The following is a 22,113-nucleotide window of genomic DNA, read 5'->3' on the forward strand; positions in this document are numbered from 1 at the left end:
GTCTGTTAGAACTTTCATTAGCTTAGTACACTAAATAAGACAGTTGCAGTTAGTTCTAGGTGAAATTTTAATGTTGTTTAAAATATGACAATTGCGTGTATTTAAAATAAATTTCACATAGACATATATAAACAGTTATAATAAAAGGAAGCAACTTTGCTAAATGACTAGTCATGTGAGATTGAGTTCTGGTAGACGGAACAAAAGATAAAAGCTTGCTCAAGCAGTAATAATTTTAGGAAATGGCAAGTACAATAAAGAGAGGCACCTTTGACAAATACTAACTTTGCAATGGATTGTATATATGGTTTCCATTAGAGATCAGTTGTTAAAGATAATTTGAGAAGATGTGAATTATAATGCTCCAATGTGCCATTTATCAATTTAAGACTATCAACAATATTATTATTATTCAATTGTCTGATCAATGTTGCAATATCTATTAGCAGTAAACAACTTTTTTAAAGTTGAAATTCACTAGTGACTGCATAATTCCCAGATTAATAAATGAATAGATTTACTTAAAACCTTTAAGTAAATCTATTCAAGAATGTAAAGATTTACTTAAAACCTTTGATATTTCAAAAACAAGAGCCACATTGTTGCATCTAATGCACTATCTGCATTACATAAGAGTAATCTTATGAATTTTTAAATTGGAACCACAGATGCTCTTTTGCACCAGGCAGTAAAAGAAGATTCAACTAAGCTCCAGTTAAATAGTTTGAGGTGTATTAAATAGGGTTTTGGAGCACATTTTTGTAAAAGCATAGCAGAAATGTTTTCTAGACTAGGAGCTGTAAAAGAATTCAAGCAAGAAATATCTTTATCATTGGAAGCCAAGATGATTTGGTTGTCTTAAAATGGATTATTTTAGAACGTGATAAAAAGAAGCAACCTAAGCAGATGCTAATTTAACAATTGATTGTATATATGGTTTCCCTGAACAGTATTCCAAGAAGACATAAGGAAGAGGCCTCAGTTGTCATTCATCAATATAGGAATGTTGACAGTATTGCGATAGTTGTTTGCAGTAAATAACTAAGTTTTATTGGAGTTAAAATTAACATGCCACTGCAAGCCCCAATCTGTTACAGAAGTGAGATCAGATATAAGATTGACTGCCTGTTCTAAGCAATTGAAAAGAGAAGACTTTTAGTCAAGACAAGATTATTACGTTGAGTCGTCATCAAACTTTATGGTAGACATTGTGCAAATCGCTATTTATCAACGAATTGGATATCGGTACCAATGGCCGTGAATTAATACTCAAACCTTTTGTGCCTTATGAGATGTGGGCCATCTATTTAATCTGCAATAAGCTGAAAAAGCATTGTAAGATATGTCTAAAATGAAAAAAAAAAAAAAAAATTATTCCATGATTAAATGAAGTAAAAACATTAAAGATTAACATTACAAACCAATTTACCTGTTGCTGATGCTTTTTCTAGAGTATTGTTGAAAATAGTCAATATGGGTCAGGGTAACAACATCAGTTTTTGCCATGACTAATAACATCTGTCCAACAACATCTGTAAATGTAATGAGGTATAATAACATCTGTCCAACAACATCTGAAATTTCATTGATGTCTAATAACATCTGTGCAAAAATTAAGTGAATATTACAGATCTAGTTACATCTTTTAAGATATCAAAGTGTAATAACATCTTTGCAACTACATCTGTGGGTTCTACAGATGTAGTTACATCTTTTGAATTATCAAAGTGTAATAACATCTGTGCAACTACATCTGTAGATTTTAAGATGAAGTTATTTTAAGATGAATTAACCAATAATGCGATATTTTAACCAGATGTAGTTACATATAGAAATTGTTTCAGATGCAACTACATCTGGTGAAAATTCTTCTAGATGTTGTTGGACTTGGAGAAAATTTACCAGATGTAGTTACATATTTCTAAAGATGTTTTTCAGGGGTCGTTGAATTTTCAGATGATATTGGACAGATGTTAATAGAGTAAAAGAAAAATACAGATGATCTTGGACTACTCCACAGATGATTTTGAACAGATGTAGTAATCTTTTACCGCCAAAATCTGTACGAAAAGAAATTTACTGCAAAGACAATTAGCTATCACACAAAATAAAAAAAAAAAATAGCTATCGGTGCAAACAAATTTTGTAATTTGATCAGAAAATGAAATTATTCTTACCTTGATTGGGATAAACTAATTTCTTTTTAAACTATTAGCTAATGATCAACATAGCAAATTTTATATAATTAAAGTTAAAACCATATTTTAACAGTAGGCAAAGTAATCATATGATAGTTGGCTGAGCACCAAAGAAGAACTAAAGAAATAAAATAACAAGTAAGTTTGCTATGCAATGCATATTATACCTATTAAGTTCTCGACAAGCCTGATTTCGTTCATTTTGGTTACAACTTATTTCAGCTTGCCTAGGCTCATCTCTTTCATTTCGACGACAATTTATCTCAGCTTGCTTAACCTGGTTTAGTCTAATAGTTTTACTTCTTAAATTATCAGACATAATTAAGCACCAAAGGAGTGTGATAAAATAATAAAAGTAGAACTTTTATTTTTAGATTGAATTTTGAGTTTTCTTTCTTGAACTTATTCAAAATACAGTGTAAGTAAATAAAACAGTGCATAATATAATTATCTAATTACATTCTACCTATTAGTCATATTTAAATTAGATGTTTTAAAATAGTTTACCAATGTGTAAAGATATTTCTATCAAGAACTTAAACTAAAGTTATAAGTATTTAATCAATAAATAAAAAAAAAATAAACAATAAAAAGTAATAAATTTGAAAAATTATAATTTTTTTATAGATTTTTTAAAAACTCATAAATAAAGCAAATTAAAAAAGTTATAAGGCCAGTCTGCTCAGCAAGTACTGCTAGCATTGAACAGTGAAATGCAATCCCCCATCATAAAATTCTTTTTATTTCTTTGAAATGTATTTAATGCAAGATTTGCAATAAATAAGTAAATTCAAAACTAATAATAGAAAACCTCTATAAACAATCGTATAATTGCTTCAAGTGAAGAAACTCTGAAATATTGAAACTTCTTGAACTATTTAATTTTTTTTGATATATTTAATGTTCTAAAGAAAAAAGGTCAATAATACAATGCAGAAAAATTCAAATGTGTGTATGTATGTATGTATGTATGTATGTATGTATGTATGTATGTATGTATGTATGTATGTATGTATGTATGTATGTATGTATGTATGTATGTATGTATGTATAAATGTATGTTTGTATGTATGTATGTATGTATGTATGTATGTATGTATGTATGTATGTATGTATGTATGTATGTATGTATGTATGTATGTATGTATGTATGTATGTATGTCGATACCAATGAATTAATAAATTATTAAAATTTTGAAAATACAACTTAAATACATGTAATCTTTTTCATGGAATCAGTACTGGTAAACAAATACTTGAACCCAAATTAGAGCCAAACCATTATTTTAAAAGACATTAGAAAAACTTGTTTTAAAAATATACATTTTTTAGTTTTTTTTTACTATGAAAAGAAAACTTCCAAAAAATAAATACAATTTTAGAGGAACCCTTTTTATTTTAATTTTAAAAAGAAAAAGGTACTATCATAAGTAGTTTTTTTTTAATTATTCTGATTCACTCCCAACAAGGCTGCAAGCAACCACTATTAAGTTGGGATTAACTAGAAAAAAGTCTAGAGTTATAGAGCAACGAAACGGTTGACAAAAGATTTAAAAAGCTGAAAATTGTATGAGTCAGGAAAACATAAAGATGGGAGAGAGTTTCAAAGGGTTAAAGTGTAGGGAAAAAAACTAGAGGAATGAAAGTTTTTGGAGCATGCAGAGACATATTCAGTATAAGAATGAGACTTTGATGAATGACAAGTCATACAAGAATGAGTTTTGGTTGATGGAACTAGAGATAAAACTAGACATTGATGGAACTAAAGATTCATCTCTAGTTCCATCAATGTTTACAATGCATCTCCTGGTCCAACTTTGTTTACAATGTATTATTAGACCTTGTCTAGAAGAGAAAGAATATCATTAGAAAAACCAGCCTAAATGTGACTTCAGTATTCCATACAGGGATGAATAAGAGATTTTTAGAAGTAGAGAATGGAGTCAGGAGAGAGAAAATGGCAAGCACAATAAAGAGAAGCAACCTTAGCAGATGCTAATATAGCAACCAATTAAATATAGGGTTTCCATTAAATGTCTGTAGTAAATGATAATCCAAGAAGGCGTAAAGAAGAGGACTCAGTGAGAGGGTTACCATTCATCAAGAATTAATAGGAAGAATCATAGGAATGTCGAGAGTACTGCTACAATTGTTTGCAGTAAATAACTGAGTTTTGTTGGAATTAGAATTTACAAGCCAATGTGAGCCCCAATCTGTTACAGAAGTGAGATCGGCGACTTTTCTAGTTCTAGAAAAAAATACTTTTTGAATCAAAATTATTTTCTCAAATATTATTATCGTTTTACAGACTATTTTGCTGATTCTAATGAGCAAAATACTATTTTTTTGATAAGAGCTTGTGACACTCTAATACTAGATTAATACTAGTAATCGAAAACTTTTTGTCAAGACAGGAGTATAAAGTTGAGTCATCAGCAAAAAGAGCTACTTTAGATATAAGGTTGTCGGGATGATCATTAATGTGGAAAAAAAACAAAATAGGACCAAGGTTAAAATCTTAAGGTACCCCAGAAGCTACTGGAAATAAAGAACAGTGTTGGCCTTCGAAGATGGCTTTAATAAAGCGGAAAATGACTGATGATACCCCCTAAATGTGTTCTATGTAATAAATTAATACTAAATTTAAAAAGTTTTTAAATAAAAAAATTTTTTAGGGGTCGCTCAAGACCCTTAAACATCAGATCAGTTCTTAATATTTTGAAAAAAAAAGTTCTTTAAAAGCATATCATGTTGGGTCTCAAAAGAAGTGAAATTTTATAAAAATTTCAAAAATAATAAAAAAAAGTTTACGGAAACACAAATTTTAAAAGTTTAAAAAAACTATGAAAATATGTACTTTTTTATTTTTTGTTAAAAAACTATAGTTTTTAAGCCATAAAATTTAAACTAGTAATCTTTATATAAAATGATTATTATTTTTGAAATTTTTATAAAATTGCACTACTTTTGAGACCCAACAAAATATGCTTTTAAAGAATTTTTTTCAAAATATTAGGGACCCAACTGATGTTTAAGGGTTTTGAGCGACCCCTAAAAAGTTTTTTTATTTAAAAACTTTTAAAATTTAGTATTAATTTATTACATAAAAAACATTTAGGGGGTATCAACAGACATTTTCAAAGAATGTTGTTTTATGACACATCTTATTTCCCAGATACACCATATTAAACAAGCTTATGGAAAAGACCAAACTGCCAAACTTTGTCAAAACCCTAAGATAAGTTAGTCACGAGCTTACTTAGAATTCTTTATTAATTTATTAGTAATTTAGATATCTAAACAACAATCATATTTTGTTTAGATATCTAAATTTTTTTTAGATAGTTAAGTTGTTTTTAGAATAATTTTATTTTGTGATGTTTGATCCCTACCATGTCCCTGGTAGTACTGTGCTCAACTTGTTTCTCTGCGCAGTGGCCTTGTTTATCAAGGTTTGTGTTTAGGAGTTATAAAGTTGAAATAGGGTTGTAACCATAACTAAAGTAGCCTCCTCGGCTGAATTGGCCTTTACGGCCTTGGGAGGTAAATTAAAATAAAAAATAATAAAATAAAAGTATAGAAATATAGTAGGCTATACTTGAACACATATAGACAACAATGCTTAATTAGGTTACTTTTAAGTATAACAATAAAACAACACAAAATGAAATTATTCTGAAAACAAAATGGTAATAAAAGTATAAATACATTCCGCTATAAAATTAAAGCCTAAAAACATCATCAAGAATAAACAATATTGCCTATAAACAGAATAAACAATTTCTCAAAAAATTTCTAAGTAATGTATAAAGTTTAGTTTATTTATTATTTAATTATTATCATAATGCAGGATAAAAATATTAAAATGCCATTAGTTGGAAAATCAGTAAATAAAAAAAAAAAGGCTGATGCCGTTTGTGCAAAAAAGGCCCGGTTATGTCGATGCCAATGCTATATATACATATATATATATATATATATATATATATATATATATATATATATATATATATATATATATATATATATATATATATATATATATATATATATATGTATGTATATATATATATACATATATATATATATATATATATATATATATATATATATATATATATATATATATATATATATATGTGTATGTATATATTAATTAATATCTCACTAATAATATTTTATATATTTATTAATTAATATCTCCATAATTTATTTTAACATTAAAGTATTGTTATGGAGAAAATATTCTCTATACAAAAAATCCTAAAAATTTAATAAAAGCTACTAAAACTTATGTTATAGCTTTGTACTATTAAATTTACTCTTAAAGGTTAAAGGAGCTGTTAGTAAAAAGGAAGTATTTTTTTTAACAAATTTATTTATCATCAATAGCGTTAATTGTTAACAAAAAGAGCAGAGTATATATCTTTTAAACAATTTTTTTTTAAATTAACAAAATACAAATTATAACGAAAAAGGAACAGAGTATATATCTTTTCAACAAACTTTACTTTAAAAGTGACAGTATATAAATATTTAATGAAGTATATATCTTTTCAATAAAATTTTCTTAAAACTATAAATATTAAAAAAATTATAGACATTAAAAAACTATATATCTTTTCAACATTTCTTTCAACAATATTTTTTCAACACATTTTATGATTACACTAACTACAAACAGATTTAATTTATGTGTTTCATGACAGTACCCCACTTTACTGGCACGAACAACATTCTTGCTCTCAACAAAGCACATAAAAGTCACATAATAGCAAAGTATACTACGTGGCTAGCAAGTTCAAAACTCTTGCTGTAAACTAAGCCAAGTCACAACAATTTGAAACCATGCAAACAACATAATAACCACTTACAAACTATAAACACATAACATTATAACACATCACAAACATAGAAATAATTCATATATAAAAGATATTTACACACAAATATGAACCCATATAACCTTAACACATATAAACACAAAATTATAATTAAATATATAAATTAAGAAAAATATATAAATTAGAAACATTTATAAAATACAACCTTATTTTTTAATAGTTTAATGACATACCTTGTGAAAAATGTTTAACGACTTTCAGAAAACAAACGATCAAATGGACTGGTTTTTTTATATTATAAAAGCAAACAGATTTTCTTTAAAATAAGATATTAAACGATCTTGTTCTTTAACATGCAACATAGAGTTGATCATATGAGATAAGGGTTTTGGAGATAAACAGTAACTTTATGAAGAGATTGACGTTTTGACCTTTGAAAAGTGCATCCTCTTCTAGAGTCATCACTGTCTTCTAATTTTTAAAAATAAAAATTACAGATTAATATACTTTAAATACAATTGACAAAGGACTTGAATTGTGTTATTATTAAAAGGCATAAGTTTAGTAAATTACATGACTTTAAGAGTTATTATACTAATTTAAAAATGACATAAGGTTAATCCATTAACTGCAGAAGTCATCAAATTAAATTATACTAATTTAAAAATAACAAGGTTAATCCTTTACTGCAGAAGTCATCAAGTTAAAAAGTTTTCAATCTTATTACTCATTAAGCTGATGGAGCAAAGTTTTCAATTTTATTACCGATTAGGCAGATATTACCAGATTATAAAGATATAAGAATACCTCATCGCGTGTTCAAAAATAAAGAGAAATATTAAAAGGCCAAGCATGCTAAATCTTATTTATAAAACTCTGTTTTAACGCACACTAATGAGTAACAGCAACAGCCGCGTTAAGTTCAGCAATAATATAAAGTGATAATAAACAAGACAGGACCGAGGATAGAACCTTGAGATTACCTTAATTGACTCAAGATGAAATCTTCAAAAATTGTTGAACTGATAGATGACTGATTGAATGATAGTTAGAGGGCTCAGAATGTTCTTCAAAGTTTTTGAAATTGAAACCACGGATGCCATTTTCCATTATGCAGGAAAATAAGATTAAGTCAAGCACTTATTAATTAGTTTGGAGAGAATGAAAGAGAGTTCTGAAGAAAGAGCATGGTCAATCTGAAAAGAAATTATATCAAAAAGAGTTCTTGAGAAGGAGAGTGATAAAGAACAAAGAGAAAGGTGATAGAGTGAAGAGGTGCTAAGAGGAAGCTAGGAAATGACCAGGGCCCTGACCCAGCCAAATATGGGGTTTTTTACAATCCCGGCCCTGGCTAAATGATAATTTTAGCAGGGGTTAAAACGTATATATATGTGTATGTGTATATATATATATACATATATATATATATATATGTATATATATATATATATATATATATATATATATATATATATATATATATATATATATATACACACAGTGGTGTACACTCGGATTTTGGTCGGTCGTCCGGCAGGCGACTGAGAGTGATAATTTAGCTAGTCTTGGTCACCCACCAATATTTTGAGTTGTCTGTTTTAATTTAAAATAAAGTTTTATCTGTCTTAAACAAGTTTTTTAAAGTGTGTGTTTTCACTTGGAATAGAATTATATTTTTATATTTGATAAATATAGAATTATAAAAAAGATTATTTTTATTAACGAATGTTTTTTAAACTTCATCGGTTATGATACGTTATATTTATTGTAAGAAAACTATTGATGTATTAATAAAGTAGTGGTAAAAACGCCTTGGATGATTTTGTTTGCGTCTTGTAATTAAATTTTAAATAAATGAGTTTTCAACGACTTTTAAAAAAAGTTTTTTTTTAAATGTTTGAACTAGCGTTTTTATAACACTTCGAATTTTATTGCTTACTCGCTCAAGCGAGAAAGAAAAGTTTTTTTGTAATTAAACTTTTATTTTTATATAAAAATTTTTATTATATTATTTAATTAAACAAAAACATTTTTGACAAACATTTTAACAAAATTAAATAAAAAAGGTTTATGATATAACATAAATGTTTATAAATAAATGTTTTAACATGAAAAATTTTTATAATTTAAGTTCCTGAAAAAGTTTGCTAATTATTTATGTTATGTTTTGACTTCATTATTTATTATTTATTTATTCATTAATTATTATTTATTCATTAATTATTTATGTTAGTTATGACTTCAAAACTTTCTTTTGTTCTTTATAAAAAGAAAAAACTGGTGCTCTAATTTAAACAAAATGACATTAGTTAATTGAAAAGAAGGAAAATAAACTTCAACAATTAGACTTTAAAAATGTTGCTTTACTGTTACATTAGATTAAAAAGTAATTATCAAAAGCTATTCCATTGATAAAAACTAACAGTCTTTCAATGCAAGTTGTGGCAAAAAATCGGTTTAAATTTAAGTAATAAGTTAAAAAATGAACCAATATAAATTAAATAAGTTTTGATGCAATTGAGTCACCCGACCGGGCGACTTGATTGCATCAAAACACTATTTCCAGTAGCCCTTCAAAAGTGAAGTGCCACATTGGGTGGCATTTGCCATCGGGCAACCACAAGTGTACATTACTGATATATGTTTATAAATTTATATGTATATATATAAAAATATATGTACTCTTGCTCGTTTTTAATTTTTATAATAAATTGTCAGTTTTGTGTTGTGTTTTTTAAAATTTATTTTAAGATCCAATAAAGTTTAAAAACTTTTAAAAGATTTTTTTTAATTGATAGACTGCCTGCCCAAACCAAACCCTTAGTCGAGGTAGCAGCAGGCTGTAAGATAGTCGATATAGTAGCACTCCCTTGTAGCAGCAGGCTCTAAGATAGTAGATGTAGCAGTAGGCTATAAGATAGTGATGTGGCAACACTCTACACATGTATTACAGTAAAAAAATAAAAATAAAAACAGTCAGAATGTTTTTACTTTTAAAAAAATAAAATAAAAACATTCAGAATGTTTTAAATTTTAAAAAAATACAATAAAATCATTTAGAATGTTTTTATTAAAAAGAACAAAAAAAACATTCAAAATGTTTTTAAAAACATTTTAGCCTTTTATTTTGTGTTTTTGTTGTTTTATCAAAAAAAAAAAATTGGTTTAATTAGTTTGTTCGATTAAATTAATGCATAATCTTAAACCCTAATTTTGTCTTGTTAAATGTCATAGACTAGTTAACTGCGGTTTTTTATACAAAAATGGTGATATATGTATATATATATATACATATATATATATACATATATATATATATATATATATATATATATATATATATATATATATATACATATATATATATATACATATATATATATATATATATATATATATATATATATATATATATATATATATATATATATATATATATATATATATATATATATATATATATAGTTACATATATATATATATATATATATATATATATATACATATATATATATATATATATATATATATATATATATATATATATATATATATATATATATATATATATATATATATATATATATATAGTTAGTTAGTTAACTGCAATAAAACTTCATAATGTTGCATAGAACACCTTAGTGGCACTGTGATGGTTCTTTTAGAATATATGTGCAACTGATTCTTAAAGGCATTTAGACTTTTTGCATTTACAATCTCATCTGGTAGGCGATTCCAGCTGTCGGCAACTCGATTTGTGAAAAAGTTACTTCTGTTATTATTGGATCGAACTATCTCTTTGACCAATTGACTTCTATGACTGTGGCTAGGCGCAGTATGAATCAGAATGTGGTGCAAGTTAGCAGTTTCTTTACCAGATTCAATTTTAAAAAGCTGTATTAAGTTTTCACGATGACGTTTTTCTTTGAATGTGGTCAGGTCTAAAATGCATAGTTTTTTTTCATAAAGTAGATGCTTTATACTATGAGCTATTTTAGTGGCGCAACTCTGGGCTCTCTCTAATATATTTATATCTTTAATTGTACGTCGGTTCCAACTTGAGGCAGAGAGTTCAAGATGAGGATGGATGTATATTATGTTTAATTTTTTCCATAATGCTACATTGTGTGAAACAAATGTCCTTTTAAGCATGCGAAGCATCTTGTTGGCCTTAGAGATGCAGACCTATGTGCATAAGTAGGCATTTTGCTTGAGGTTTTTGCTATGATTTCTAAATCACGTCAGGTCGATTCCAAATTAAGTCAAGTCAATTTATCCACGTCTAGTATTGTATATGTGTGCTTTTTATTTAGGCAACCAATGTGAAGAACTTTGCATTTAGAGATGTTTAATCTCATATGCCATACTCTTGTCCACTCAGTTACAGCATCAATGTCATTTTGGAGCACAGTACAATCATTCTTTTCTTCACCAAGTCGAATTGGGGCAAGCAGTTTTGTGTTGTCTGCAAATATTTTACAGATTGACTTAATTCTATCTGGCAGGTCATTTATAAAGATCACAAAGATCAGAGCATTTGTCCCAATACTGCAGGTCATTTATAAAGATCAAAAGATCAGAGCATTGGTCCCAATACTGACCCTTGAGGAACACCTCTAGAAACCGGCGCCCAGTTCGATACCCTTTCACCCATGATTGTTCTTTGTTTATGGTCGATTGAATGGATTTCACCCATTACAGAATTTAACCATTGATCCCATAGTTTCAGGATTTGACTCATATGGTGAACCTTGTCAAAGGCCTTGACAATGTCAAGAAAGAGCAAGTCTACAGACAATCAATTATCTAATGCTTTTGTAAAATAGTCCTTAGTTTCAAGGTGGTTTGTAGAGCACGACTTACAAGGAACAAAACCATGCTGTTCTTGTGTAATCAAATTGCTATGACAGAGGAGAGACTGATAGGTCGGAAATTTCCCAAGTCAGTAGTCAAGCCTTTTTTGAATATAGGAGTAATATTTACTACTTTCCATGCTTTTCCATTTGGATTTCCGGGTTTTTCCCATTCGGATGGACAGATTTAACACATTTATATATGTATACTCATATATGTATATACATATATTTATATATATAAATATATATATATATATATATATAATATATACACATATATATGTATATGTATGTATATATATATGTATTATTATTATTAAAATTCAATAAATAGAGCTGCACATAAATTTTTTTGAAAAAGATATATTTGTTTTTATTTCAATATATATTATTCGATATTTCGCTGATCTATTGTGATCAGCGTCATCAGGTATAATAAAAAATTGTTACAAAGAAAATCGTTATAATAAAAACAAACCATTAAAAAGATAACATTAAAAAGAGCATGAGAAAATACAAAATAGGATTAAATGTTGACGTCAGATAATCTAATAAAAAATGGTTCCAACCATTATCACCATCATCCCTATTAAGAACATTTTCGCCACTTCCTAATGCTTGTCGAACTTTAGCTTTGTTCATTTCCAGGGATTCTCGAATTTTCCAAACATGATTTTCTGGAGCTACTGATATGGTTTTTGGGTTTAACCAGTCAAGCGTACCTTGGCATGATTTGGAATGCTCAGTAGCACCATAACTGACCCATTTTCCTTTTTTTACTATTTTTCTGGTGCTCAATACATCTTGATATAATTTTCTTTTTTGGTTTCACTAATGTATATAGAGTTGGATGAACATTTTATTTGGTAGATGCCTGGGTTAGTATTTATAGGAAGTTTTGTTTTATTGTTACAGAAAATATTGTTTAAATTTGGAGATGATGTAAATATAGCTTTTATGTTTTGTTTTTTAAATTCTTTTCTAAGTTTGGGGCCAACAATTGGTATCCATGGTAGCTTTATAAATGGTTGGTTGTCAGTTGGTTGATAATTGGTATTTTTTTCATCTATTTTGATATAGTCTCTGGGGATATTAGTTAAATTGTTCTTGTCATGTCCGTTTTCAACAAATATTTTTATTCAAAAATCGATTTCATGTTGGAGGTATTTTTGAGAACATATTCTTTTTGCACGACTTAAAAACCCTTTGAATACGCTAGTGATAATATTAGGGTTGATATTTGAATTTGGTTTAAGTTGAATATTAGTTATTGCTTTTTTTCGATGTTTTTGAAATTCATCAGCTCCATGCATTGTGTTTGTAATATTATTAGAAAATTAAGTTGTTTTTGGTGGTTTTCGCATTCAACAGTGTATTTTATGGCAGGATTTTGTTCGTTTAGGATATTTAGAAACATTTGTTGTTGTTTTATAGAGTTAAAGCCAGCGTGACAATCGTCTACACATCTCATGAAAGTTTTTAGTTCACATGTTTGAATAGTAGCTATACTAAGTGCTTTTCTTTCTATATTTTGTAGAAACAGAATAGCTTCGTTAATGGCTATGGACGGATATAAATTAACTATATCAAAGGAAACTTGAACTTCATTGGGATCTATTTTCCAATGTCTGGCTTTGTTAACAAAATTGTTTGAATTAATAAGTCCATTTTTGTTTTTGTTTAGTGTTGGTTGAATGATATTAACAAGGTATTTGGAGGTTCCATATGGTGGTGTGTTGATTGTTGATACAACAGGACGCATTGGGTAATCTTTTTTGGGCTTGTGCGCATTAATCATTGCTTATATTCTAGGTGGTATGCAATCTGATGGATACATTTTAAAATACATAGTTGTGTCTAACTTACCCTCTTTTCCTAATTTACACAATTGTTTTTGAAATTTGGTAGTAAGTGTGGGTGTTGGGTCAATAATTCTGCTATTTTTTATTTGTTCTTTCGTATAGTAATGCAAAATCTGTGCCTTTATTAAAAGAATAAATTCTAATATTCGAAGTCATCTTTAATTTTCTTATAGATATACGTTGTTGTTTAGTTAAATACCCATACCCATTAACAAAGCTATTCCAGTTATTATTAATATATTAAATGACATTGGCGACTTAAAGACTCAAACAAAACTTTCACTTGTAGACATGCACCAATTAATAGAACTTTCATTGAGTGTTTGCTCTTTTTTATATGAAAACAAAATACAAATAATACCTAATTCTGGTCCTATAGGTTTGTCCTTAATGGTTGTTATTGTGGAAGCATTAGTAAAAGATACATTAAAACAGTGGTGAGGATGGTTTTTTATGTTTAATTTTTTGAGTTACATTTGGCATGTTTTAAGTTTAAAGAGATCTTGACTCATTCATAGATAGAGCACGGCCTCCCAAGCAATGAGCTATGCAATATTCTCAGTCCTGTAAATTAACTGTTAAAAAACTATTAAGTCGTAACATAGGGCTCTTTATGTGGCCTCGACAATGGGCACCAAAAACGTTAACAGGGACACCATCCATGCTCAACATGGCACTGATAATACTCTTATATTTTGCAGCTGTTGATGGAATCAGTCTCTCTGAGAGCTACCACAGAGTTCTGGAAACCTTACTATCAGCCTGCCTCAGAACCATTAAACTGCATTTTAGAACTGTACCCTAATTAGAAGATAGCTGCAAGAGCAGGTTCAGCTATGCGTTTTTGCACCTTGTCTAAAAGAGAAAGGGCATCATTAGAAGATCCGCCCAGATATGGCAACAGTATTCCATACAAGACCGGATTTGAGATTTATAGAGATAGAGAATAGAATCTGGAGTAAGAAAGTGTTGAGCTTGATAAAGAGATGCAACCTTAGCAGATGCTAATTTTGCAACAGGTTTGATATATGGTTTCCAAGAAAGATCGGAAGTAAGAATTAATCCTAGAAGATTAAGAGTTGATGACTCATCGAGTACATTATCGTTCATAAATATCGAAAGATCTAAATTATTGTGATAATGATTGGCTGAAAAAAATTGTGTTTTATCTATATTGAAGTTCACCAGCCACTGTGAGCCCCGTGCTGTAGCAGAAGTGAGATCCTTTTCAAGCTCAAATACCCCCTCCAAGCAATCAGAGTGTGTTGGTTTCTTATCACAACAAGAATAAATTATAGTATCATCAGCAAACAATGAAGGATTCAATTATCTTAAAGATGTTACCAGATACACCATAAGAAGAAAGCTTATGGAGAAGACCAGCATGCCAAACTTTATCAAAAGCTTTTGAAATGTCAAGAGCAATGGCCTTAACCTCTTCACCTTTATCTAATTTACGATAAAACCTATTGGTTATTACTGTTAGTAAATCAGCTGTAGAACGAAAAGATCGAAATCCATATTGATGGTCGGAAAGTTAATAGATTCAATGAGAAATTAGGTGTTTGTTAATTTAAGATTCAAAAACCTTGTTTATGATAGAAAGAAGACTAATGGGGCGGTAGTTAGACGAATCAGATCGCTCTCCAGAATTTTTGAAAATAGGGATAACGAATGCCGCTTTCCAGCAGGCTGAATAACAAGACTCTGATAAGCACTTGTTGAATAGTTTTGAGAGTATAGACGACAGCTCCAAAGAACACTTCTGCAAGACAATAACAGGTATGTTGTCCGGGCCACAAGTTGTAGAAGAGTCTAATCAGGAAATCACTTTAGATACAGAAGCTGGAGTGATACAAATGTCAAGCAATTGATCAACCTGTTAGTTGGTAATACCAGGTAGAACGCAACTAGTATCAAGAGATGATATTGATGAAAAGTTTTTAGCAAACAATTCAGCTTTGTCTTTAGGTGAGGTGACAAAGTCCAAACCATACAAGAGAGGTGGAATTAAAGATTTGCTCTTATTATTAATACTATTAAAGATTCTCTAGAAGTCATGAGAGCCTAATCTTTGAGATGATACGAAATTTCATGACCTGAGAATAGTGGGCTTTGGCATTAGACAAAATCTTTTTACAATGGTTTCTAGTATTAATAAACAGACGTCTGTTTTCTGGAGAACTGTTTTGCTGATAGATATGGAAGTAACAGTTTTGATTGGCAATCGCAGCAGCACAATGTGAGGAAAACCATGGAGGAGAGTAAGGCTTGACCTGGAATTGTCAAGAAGGAACAAAAGATTCCATGCTAGCCTGAATCCACGAAGTTATGTAAGAAGCACATTTCTACCCAAAGGCCATCACGAAGAAAATCACAGAAAGAATCCCAGTCAGCTTTAAGGTAGTTGTAAGTGGTATGATAATAGGGGGATTCAGGTGACGAAGATGAATGAGATATTAGTTTTAGAGATATCAAACTGTAATCAGAAGCACCTAAGGGTGAATGTAGAGAAACTGAGCACTGACTAGGATCAGAAACAAGATATAAGTCAAGTAGAGAAAGTAAATGATTCAGGTTGTCTGGAAAGTGAGTTGGAATGATGATTATTTGAGTTAGGGATTGAGAAAGGCAAAAGTTGTAGGCTTTGATGCCTGCAGAATCACTGACACTTGAGCCAAGCCATTCAGTGTGATGAGCGTTAAAGTCAACGATAACAACAATATAGGCTGAAGAAGCAAAACCCATGCATTGAGTCAAGAAGATCCAGCATTCAACATCCTAAACTGGAAACAATGTATTAAAAATACATCTGCGCCAGCCTAATAGATAAAGAAGGAGTTTGAGGTTGGTCAACAGATAGAATCTGTTTACCCCTTAAGTCTTTGCCTAGGAGGCCTTCTACAAGACAGTAGCCGGTTGCATTTAACATCTGTCCAGGATGAGTATTTTTATGGAGAGATCATCTCTAGCCTTTACTCAACCAAGAGCCCCACGGCAGGGGGTGTTTTAAGTCGGAGTTGGCATCTCCTAGCCTTTGCCTAAAAAGGCAAATCCTAGGCAGCAGGACATGAATATAAATTGTGAAAATCTTCTAATGTTTTTTTTGCTTGTATTAAATTTGTGTTCTCAGTATAAATGTTTTTAGGTGTTCTTTATGACTTAGTTATCAATGAATATAACAAATAACTGAGATCTGAGAACCCAACATTGTGTTGTTTCAAATATAGATATGCTATGGCTTCAAGTTTTAGTAATAAACTTGATATTCAGTTTGTACAAAGTTTTATTCATAACTAAATTTTTTATTACATTTTTCATGTTTTTTAACTATAATTTTAAATGTTTTACATTGCGTTCTCAGATAATTAGACAGAAGTTTCCAGAGTTAACAACAAGGAGATTAGGAACAAGGGGAAACTCCAAGTATGTCAGTTTTTTTTTTATTTCAGATATTTTCAGTTTATAGCAGTGTTTGATTTTTTTAAAGTATGTTTAAAAGACTGCCTATGGCTGATTCTCATTCTTTTTTGACTGGTTCCCATTCTTCTTTTGATTCCCATTCTTTAAATACTTTTATTCATGTTCTTTTTTTTTTTCAAATTTAAAAAAAAAGTTTTTTTTGTTATATATTTATTGTTGTGAAAAAGAGAAACCAATTTTGTTTTGTTATATTTTAAGTAACATACAATTTCTTTTTATGTTTTTTTTTTTTTTTGTTTCATATTCAAAATTGTATTAGCATGATACATTTTTGCTAGGTATCATTACTATGGAGTTGCCATCAAAGAATCTTCAAAATATTATCACACAGTTTATTCTGGCATAGGATTGACAAGGCATGATTTAATTTAAATTGATAATAATCATTTCAACATGTGTTATGTGTTCAACATAGGAATTAAAGAATTAATAACTCTCATGTCAACATGTGTTCAACATAGTAATTAAAAATAATAATAATAATTTTTTTAACATTTTCTGCTTGTAGTTTGTGCTGGTATTTTTTGTTTATAGTTTGTGTTGAACTAGGTTTTCAGGATCAAAGATGTTAAGTTCAGATAATGCTTCACGGAAAATTTTGTCTGCTGCAAAGTCTGGCAGTTTATTACCAGATTTTCCTTCTCCTCATCAGCTACATTTACCATATCATGTTGAAACATGCAAGGTATTGTTACCAACTTAATATATAAATTATAAACAATTTTTAAATCTTTATTTGTGGTTTAAAAAAAAAGAAAACAATGTTTTTTTATTTCTTAATTTTCTTAATTCTTATTTAAATGTTTAAATAATGCTTCATTTTGTTATACAATATATCCAAAGAATATATATATATATATATATATATATATATATATATATATATATATATATATATATATATATATACATATATACATATATATATATACATATATATATATATATATATATATATATATATATTTATATATATATATATATATATATATATATATATATATATACATATATACATATATATATATATACATATATATATATATATATATATTTATATATATATAGATATATAAATATATATATATATATATATATATGTATGTATATATATATATATATATATATATATATATATATATATATATATATATATATATATATATATATATATATATATATATATATATATATATATAGATATAAATATACATATTATAATCATTTTATTTTTAAAATACAGTTTTGAAAATAAGACAAAAGACAAACTTTCTAAATAACCGTAAAAAAAAAAGCTTGTTTTGATAGTGTTAAAAAACATTAGTTTTTTAACATTTAAATTTAATATTTATTTAAAATATATTTATATAAAAGTTTTATGGCTACCCATCAATGTGTCATACATTTGTTAATAAAATCAGTTTGATATTTTTGAGGAAGGTGGATCAATAACTTTTCGTTCTTTAAAAATTAGGAAAGGAAAAGTAAGGAGAAAGTCATTGCTGAGAAGTTAACAATTACATTAGTTCTTCTTTACTTTTTGTTGATTCAAGTCAACCTAGGCTACTTTTAATGTTAACTACAAATCATATAGTTATTTTGAAAAAAACCTGAACTACTTTTAATGGTTGTGAAATAAATATTAAAATATATTTAAAAAAAAAATTAGCTTTTTAATTGTCTACACTAGTTTTAGGCATCTCTTGCTCTTAAGATGGTTCCAATTGTATGGATGTCCGAAGAGCATTTAGCTGTATTGCTTAGCCACTAAATTAAACTTGTTTTCAAAGGGTTGTGTTGCTAAGCCACTAAATTAAACTAGTTTTCATAGGGTTGTGTTACTTTACTAAATTTAACTTGTTTTCAAAGGGTTGTTTTGCTTAGCCCCTTAAATTAGCAGTAAGAAAATTACATGCAAAAAACAACTTAGCAGTTGCTAAATTTGCTAATTGATTTAATAGTTTAAAAAAGATAAAGAAAAGATATAATAGTTTTTTATATAAATAAAAGTTTTGTTTTATCCTATATAATCTACTTGACAATTTGTAAAAAAAGAAAAAATGGTATTAGTATGTGTATTGCTATAGTTTCATATGGTTTTTAAAGTGTTTTTTTTTTTTTTATAATTTTGTATTAGGTAAATGAATCAATCATATATATTCTGAAAAAATAATTCTACTAATCTTAAATAAACACTGAATAATAATACAGAACTTTATATATATAATAAGTAATAATTATAAAAATAGTATGATAACAATAATAACAATAATTTAACAATAATGATAATAAAAAAATAAAAAAAATAAAAAAAGCACTAAATCATTAATTAGAATAAAAGAGCACAATAGTAATATAGTAATAGTAATCTAGTAATTGTAATATAGTAATTGTAATATAGTAATTGTAATATAGTAATTGTAATATAGTAATTGTAATATAGTAATTGTAATATAGTAATTGTAATATAGTAATTGTAATATAGTAATTGTAATATAGTAATAGTAATATAGTAATTGTAATATAGTAATGGTAATATAGTAATTGTAATATAGTAATAGTAATGTAGTAATTGTAATATAGTAATAGTAATATAGTAATTGTAATATAGTAATAGTAATATAGTTGGAGTAAAGAAGAATAAAAGTTTTGAAATTTAACAGATTTAAAGAAAAGTAACAAAATTAAAGCGCAAGAATCTTTCAGAAAATCTATAAAAAATAAGCACAAATCATAAATAACAAAACATAAGTAAGAACACAGAAAACAATTACAAGTTACCAAGTTACATATAAAAAACTATTTATAAAAATCTTCATTTGATTCGATCATTTATTTATTTAAATTCGAATTTTTTTCTTTTCTCTGACTTTTTTTTATATAAATTTTTTAATTAATATCCTTTTTTTCTTCATTTCTCTTTTCATTAAAAACCTTTAAAAAATTTTTCAAATCCATTTAAATCTTTTACTCATTTTACTTTCTCTCTTTTCTTTTTTTTGTTTTCACTTTTACTTCTAAATGAATTTTCATTCTAGTATCCCTAAGAGGCAGCTTTCTGTTTATTTAATATTACAAGGAGATAGCATCCTGCTTATTTTAGTATTTTAATGAGATAACTTCTTGTTTATTTTTATCTGTTTTGTTTATTTATTTATTTTTTTTACTTTATGTTATTAATTCTAATTATTGCTTAAGTAATGTTAAGGTTGTTTAACGTTATTATACTTTCAGATCATTATGTTATTTCATTGTTTGATTGTTTTTTAATTTAGCTAGATACCTTCATGGTTATGTACAGAACACATTGTCAATGTCTGTTGGATACTGCAGTAGCTAAGAATTATGAGGCGGCATGTTTTTGATATTCATATAATATTATGCTAATATAATAATAATCCACAATATAATCATTTATATAGCAATATAATTTTCATTTGATATTTACAGATTTATCAATATTTTTCAATTTCAGATTCATCAATATTTGGTGCATTTTTGGCAAGGTATACCAAACCATTTAAAATCATTGTTTGAGGTTCCTGAGATCGTCAGTTTAATTTGTGTTTGTGATGCTATAACATTTATGGTAAAAATAGTTAAAATTTGTAAAAAAATTTTGTAGCTAGAAAATATTTTTATTTAAGTGAAAAATAATTTCAAAAAACTGTAAATAACAAATTTTTTACAAAATATGCTTTTTGTATTTGCAAACTATTATTTTAATTTTTTTTGTTTTTTTTTTGTTTACTGTATTCATCTTTCCAAGGTTGAAGAGGCTTTTTTTTAATTTAATTTTTGAGATGAACAACATGCTAGAGATTTAAGTAACATATAAAAAGATTTTTCTACTCTATGGCACTCAAAGTTTGCTCAATTCAATCCTTTTTTTTCCTTATACGTTTTGATATCATCTGCAATCACCCTTGCAAGACTTGAATTAAAAAACTTTTTTATTGCATTATTGCAGATTTCTTTTAAATCAAGTTCTTGAGTTTAACAGGTTCAATAAGGCATTTCCAGAAAACAGAGTGTATTTGAACCTTAAATTTTTTGATTGTAAGTATTCTATGACATAGTTGACCACAACAAACATCTTACAATGTAAGTGCATATTTATGTGTATGCGTGAGTGTGTAAATATGCATGCGTGTAGATGTTTTTATGTTTGTATTGATATTTGTTTATATCACTACTCCGCACTATGGTTCAGACTATTATAATTGTAATTAAAACAATAACAAAAACAATAACTATTGTTCTTGTATTAATTTTTTTAGAAACAAAATCTGAGATTTAAAGTTATTGTAATACTGCAATACAATAACAATAAATATTGTATTGTAATTCATATTTATAATAAAATAGTCTAAGTAAAAATATTATTGTAATTTTACAATATGATAACAGTAAATGTTGTAGTGTAATTCATCTTTATAATAGAATAAAATTACCTTAGAAAAAGTGTAAAGTTATAATCTTTAACTTTACACTTTTTCTTTTCGATGTTTCAAGTGTTATTACTATTATTTAATAGTCCAATTGCCATGCCATGTAACCTCGAAATAGAATGCAACTAATATTTTATGATTGATTCTAGTTTAATATACTTAATCATAATAAAATATTGAAAGTTTATAAATAAATAAAGCATTCATTATATAGTGAATGAAAAGGATTTTGCAGACCAAAATTAAATATTTGAATTTAATGTTTATGTGAATACTATGTGATATAATGGAATACTTTTCCAACACAAGATAACTGTTCAACATAAAATATATTTTGAGACCTGTAAAATAAGAAATAAATAGAAAGTAAATAGTTTTCTTTAATTTTCATTAAAAGTTACAGAATATTTTACGATAAT

At 27.3% G+C, this 22,113-nt stretch overlaps 1 protein-coding gene across 2 annotated transcripts in view; it reads left to right on the plus strand.

Annotated features, from left to right (window-relative positions):
* Positions 1–22,113, plus strand: part of LOC105846336 (DNA-binding protein RFX6) — a 64,535-nt gene that overhangs the window by 12,324 nt on the left and 30,098 nt on the right. For both annotated transcript variants that reach the window (XM_065797930.1, XM_065797929.1), the window contains exons 4-8: positions 17,125–17,186; positions 17,522–17,599; positions 17,793–17,928; positions 20,519–20,596; positions 20,719–20,832. In XM_065797930.1, coding sequence (XP_065654002.1) covers positions 17,125–17,186; positions 17,522–17,599; positions 17,793–17,928; positions 20,519–20,596; positions 20,719–20,832 — 468 coding nt within the window. The remainder of the gene's footprint in view (positions 1–17,124; positions 17,187–17,521; positions 17,600–17,792; positions 17,929–20,518; positions 20,597–20,718; positions 20,833–22,113) is intronic.

The sequence above is a fragment of the Hydra vulgaris genome, chromosome 05 (assembly GCF_038396675.1).
Source record: "Hydra vulgaris chromosome 05, alternate assembly HydraT2T_AEP".
Classification (NCBI taxonomy): domain Eukaryota; kingdom Metazoa; phylum Cnidaria; class Hydrozoa; order Anthoathecata; family Hydridae; genus Hydra; species Hydra vulgaris.